General features: G+C 37.8%; 1 protein-coding gene across 1 annotated transcript; it reads right to left on the reverse strand.

Moving 5' to 3' along the window:
• Positions 1-497: 497 nt before the first annotated feature.
• LOC110831026 (uncharacterized) lies at positions 498-4,635 on the reverse strand. Its single transcript, XM_022066548.2, has 5 exons — positions 4,496-4,635; positions 3,339-3,504; positions 2,941-3,093; positions 2,753-2,850; positions 498-932 (listed from the first exon to the last, which is right to left on the reverse strand). The coding sequence occupies exons 1-5, from the start codon at positions 4,565-4,567 to the stop codon at positions 900-902; spliced, it is 522 nt and encodes a 173-aa protein (XP_021922240.1). The 5' UTR covers positions 4,568-4,635; the 3' UTR covers positions 498-899.
• Between the last annotated feature and the right edge of the window lie 483 nt (positions 4,636-5,118).

Raw genomic sequence — 5,118 nt, forward strand, 5'->3', positions numbered from 1 at the left:
TAGTTTTAACAGTACTTTTATTTTTGAGGTGTGTGCAGTGTATTGAGATTCTCTTTTCATTCTGATCAGCCTAAGCATGGACTCGTTAAGTGCCTTGGTGTGTCCATGGTTACTCAATTGTTAATTGTCCTGTTTCCATACGGCATGGTTGTCTTGCGATTTACTGGGTACCTGATCGTACATGTCTACCTAGAAGTGAGGCTGTTAATGAGGTTGCTAAAACAGCGAGTCATAGATCCATGTTATCTAAATAAGCTATCAGCAGGGGAAACAAATTGTGAGAGGTAAAACCATCCATGCAAGTGTGGGGTTCCTCTTCTGGTTCTGTCATTAAAGTGTAAGCTATTCCGATGTCTCTGGATTCGTCACATTCTTCAAGCATAGGCATTTGTTGTGGGGAGGAACCAGGATGTGTTTATGAAAAGTGGTAGGGGAAGTCACCAAAAACCACTTACCTTTGTTTTTATCTCATAACCTTGAAATAAATAGTACAAAAATGTTGATAGCACATACATTTCCATATGCTAGACAACTACAGAGCATTCACGTTTTGGAAAATTTCTGTGAGCTTTTAAAATCAATAAAGCTCTGTTTTGGCAGTATTTGTTTAACGTATGTATAGTACTGGCAGTTTTTTTTGGTTTGTGGACACAAAAAGTGTGGCATGTTATGCAAATAAATTATTATTACACACTGGGCACTTTTTACCCAATTTTAACCATGCTTTTTTCTCTAAATAGTATTTGATACAGTATTGACACTGAGAATCTGCCAGATATTTTGAGTTTGTCTTTTTCAAGTACTCATAGCTATCTTCAAATTCAGTATTTGGTGTAAAGTAGGAAAAAGATTATTGATTTGTCATATAGTTTCTTTATACATAAAAAGTTCTTGTCTCTTCAAGCAGCCTCATAGTATAGTGGCGGAGGTACCTGGAAATGTTAAACAATTATTAATTGAAATTCAAACATCCAGCTTGCAGACCAAACCATTTCATAACATTGTGTGATTAAAACAAATTGTATCAAGTACAGGGTATTGTGTAATGAAAACGTGCTATTAACAAATAATTAGGAATATTTTTAGAAAGTGAATTAGAAACATATAATATGGGTAACTTTTATCTGAAATGTTGGTCTATATGTAGCAACACTTCATCATTGCCATTCTTGGTATGTAAGTTAGCAGAAATGTGGAATAGAAACATTAGCTTGATGTTTGTCACACAAAAAACACTAATGATGTAGATCTATGATCTTACTGCAGATTTTGGCCTTGATTTGTCCTGTTTGCATTAAACTGTACCAAGAATTTCAGCATCGGTTAATTTCTCAAACTGTAGAGTAATGCTTTTCATATAAGACAAAGTCCATTGTTTTACACCTTTGACTTTTGGAATGATAACCCCGAAATATTGGTTTTCATTAAAGAGGCTTCCTATGTCTCTAACTTCATAAACTTTTATAACATTGAACTTTCTTTCTGGTCCAAGTTATTTCTGCACATTTAACCACTTGTTTAGTTTGAGGTCTACATATGAGGTGCTACCCAAAAGTTAAGAGAATTTGCCCATAAAAAAAATTGCTTATCATAACTTAGTTTCCACAATCTCCTTTGAAGTAGTCCCCTTGGGCATGGATACAGCGATCCCAGTGTTTTTTTCCCATGATTCCATGTAACCCTGGAAGTCTTCAAGTGTGAGTGTTTTAAGCACCTTCTGCGATTCTGCCCGGATCTCCTCAATTGTGTCAAAATGGTGGCCTTTCAATCGAAATTTCATTTTGGGGAACAGGAAAAAGTTGCAGGGGGCGAGGTCAGGCGAATAGGGTGGGTGGGGAATCACTGTCGTGTTTTTGGAAGCCAAAAACAAGGAGCGATGTGTGGGCGGGTGCATTGTGGTGGAGAACCCAGCTGCTGTTCTCCCACTTTTCTGGACGTTTGCACCTAATGCTCTCCCATAGCCGCTTCAAAACTTCCCATTGACAGTTTGACCAGGGGGGACAAATCGTTGTGGACAATGCCTTGGATGTCAAAGAAAACGATCAACATGGACTTCACATTCGACAGATGTTCGTCCATCCTTAAAGCATTTGTACGACAAAAAAGTTTTACTTTAACTCGTAGCGTTCTCACCAAATGCTTCCACAAGCATGCGGTGGGTTTCTACAGCAGTTTTTTAAGCTTAAAGCAAAATTTGATGCAGATTATTTGCTCCTTAAAATCTGCCATTTATGTAGGTTTAAAAAATCGCTGAACCACTACAACACTTCTGCTTGGTAGTTCTTTCATACATTTATTATGGGAATAAATACTGTGTTAATTATAATAGTACCGCTGCTGACTTGAATCTGTTGATATTTTTCATTGTGCGTACATCAGTCTGTTACAAACCTGCTGTCTGTTTTCCAGTTTTGCCTGAGTGTCTGTGGGAATTAATTCCATGGGTAATATTAGATTTGAAGGGGGGCTTTAAAAAGTCATTCAGTCCTTTTAATGTAATGTAGCATTATGAAAAAAAAATTCTCAGCTATAATTTTTTAGTAGATGTTTGGCTTGGAAGTTAGAAGAGATTATGCAAGGAAATACTTTACTCCTGAGTGACTTACCTGATTAAGGACTCTTTCCATGGAGTTAATATTTTGCTTTTTAACACTAAGAAATTCCTTGGCTTGTAAGCACATCTGTATTTTCAGAACATTTTAAATAAACCAGTGACCTGTAGCAAGTATTTGAAAATGGTTCACAATCTTACCATTTGATTTGCATTCAGAGAATGTCCCTGTGGTTGACCATTGTGATAGTCCATTAATGGATACTCATCAGTAGTGTGGAAGGCTTGTAGGATGGGAGCTGTGAAAATATTTTCCATGTAAACATCATATTACATTTGACTTCACTTGAATTGTAGCTTTGTTTTATCTTTGCAGTTGCATTATTTACCTGATGGTAATCTACTTTGTGGAGAACTGTATTCATGCCCTGATAATATTGTATATTCATTCATGCCTCTTGGTCTTCTGTGACCTTTACAGCATAACAGGATTCCTGTCATTATCACTATTAACAGCAGTATGTACAGTGTTATTTGGAGCCCTGAAATATAAATGTAAGCACATTATTTCAAATGGCTTTCCTTTTTGTGTCCTGCTTGTCCCATGACTTACCATTCATATTTCTGTTCAGTATGAAAGGTATTATATTGAAAGCCCCAAGTTGGTAATCAAAATTAGTAATATAGCCCATGAATTCACTGGATAATTTCTTAAACCTGAGATCTGATCCTATATAATATATATTTGTTAAGTTTGTGGAATAAGATTTCTGTGATGTAGTCTTACAATGGCTGTTCCAATGCCAATGCCTGTGACTGTGGTGATGCAGTGAAAGTACTCTTTCATCTCCGTAACAGCAAATCTTTGCCACAAAGTTGCAGCAGTGCAGTCCCCAGTCAGGTCCACAACATCCATCTTCAGTTGAACAACAGGCTGTTATATCCTCTCCAGCCTACAAAGAATTCTTTTAAAGACAGTATCGTAATAATGTAATGTTTATTGAAAGAGGAAAGCAATGGGATTAGTTGCAGTTAGGAATTATTTGCCCGTTCTCACTAATAGTGGCACGTCTAGTGAACGAACCAAAGTGCCTATGTACTACTACGGGTGGTTGGTGCGAATTTTTTCGTTTTAGGTCGATCACAGTGACAGGTATGCATGGAACTTGTCTTCCACTCGTAAATCGTCATGTTGCGGCGCTTCAGCACGGATAGAAACGCCTTTCTATAGCAGCCTAGAAAATAGGTTCAAATCAGTCTTATTTGAGAATGGATTCTAGAGATTCTAGACTTCTTTGGAAGAAGTTTATTTAACGACACTTTCAGTATCGACTTTTTAGAGTAGTGAGTAATAAATTGTAAAACAAGCTGTCGTGTACGATTTGAGGTTTTCACGGCGGTGAGTCTGAAGATTGCGGTGTTCTGGGTTGTTGTGCCGTGTAGTCTGGTAGAATCCCACAAACGTTTCAGAGGTCATACTGCCTTCTTCATCAGGGCGATGACGGAGGCAGTAATGACCTCTAAAATGTTGATGGACATTACCAGACTACACGGCGCACCAACCCAGAAGGCTGCAATCTTCAAGCTGTCGTGCCCTAATATAAGGTCCTACCTGGCATTTTCCGGGAGGGATTGAGGAAAACTTGATGGCCGGTCTCCAGGCACCTGGATATGAATCAGGAGAGCTACCCATTCACCTACGAATTTTAATCGAAGTTTATAATGTTTCATGACCTCAAGAAATGTATACACCAGTTGTATCTCGTTAACAAATCTTCCCTTGTAGGGTCTTAAATTCTCACAGCGGTGAGTACGATGGGCTGTCTTCTGGATTGTAAGGCACTCATCGCCTTGATAGATACAACAAAGACCTCTGAAATGTTGGTAAACGTTTACCAGAATACACGGCACTACAACCCAGAAGAATTTCATCTTCAATCTTACCTTAATTTCTGGAGCAACGAATAAACAGAACAGTGTAGAACACAGGGTGTAATGGAACAAAGAGAGGCCCATGTTACTTGTATGATATTACGGACATTACTAATTTCGTGGAGGATTATCGGATTAATAATATCCAGTGTAATGCAAATGTAGTCATGTGAGGTCTGTTTCATTCGAGGACACGTCACCCAGTACACAAGGAATTATTTGTATCGCAAACTTCGAAATAGATGGATATTCTTCGGGTGTTCTTAGTAGAGCCAACACATTATTTTGCAACGAATAATATGTTGCACTCGTGACACTGTATTCCGACATTAGAATTTGTGGTTTTTTATGCAAAGTATATCTTATTTAACGACGCCGTCAGTGGCTTAGTTTATATTTGTGACAGGATGATCAGTGGGCTAAGAAAAATATGGAAGGGGGCAACAGATTAGTTGAGCTTGCTGTTGGCGTCTTAAGAATGACTGGTTCATGTAATTTATTAGTGAATAAATGTCATATGAAGCCACATTTGTTTGTGATTTTATGAAGGTTTTACATTTCAGAAAATCAAACATGTGAACTACTTCATCTCGCGTAACCATCGGATATTGTAGTTATAAAATGCAAGTATTTTC

This window comes from Zootermopsis nevadensis, unplaced genomic scaffold (genome assembly GCF_977971745.1).
Source record: "Zootermopsis nevadensis isolate Lab colony 2312 unplaced genomic scaffold, Znev_1.0 Znev_ptg000030l, whole genome shotgun sequence".
Classification (NCBI taxonomy): domain Eukaryota; kingdom Metazoa; phylum Arthropoda; class Insecta; order Blattodea; family Termopsidae; genus Zootermopsis; species Zootermopsis nevadensis.

Bases quoted from the DNA above. Each gene is read 5' to 3' on its own strand.
- LOC110831026 (XM_022066548.2), bottom strand. From the start codon at position 4,567: ATGGGCCTCTCTTTGTTCCATTACACCCTGTGTTCTACACTGTTCTGT. The intron at 3,505-4,495 runs GTAAGATTGAAG...AATTCTTTGTAG, and splicing joins TCGTTGCTCCAGAAATTAAG to GCTGGAGAGGATATAACAGC. The intron at 933-2,752 runs GTAAGATTGTGA...TAACATTTCCAG, and splicing joins CTCTGAATGCAAATCAAATG to GTACCTCCGCCACTATACTA.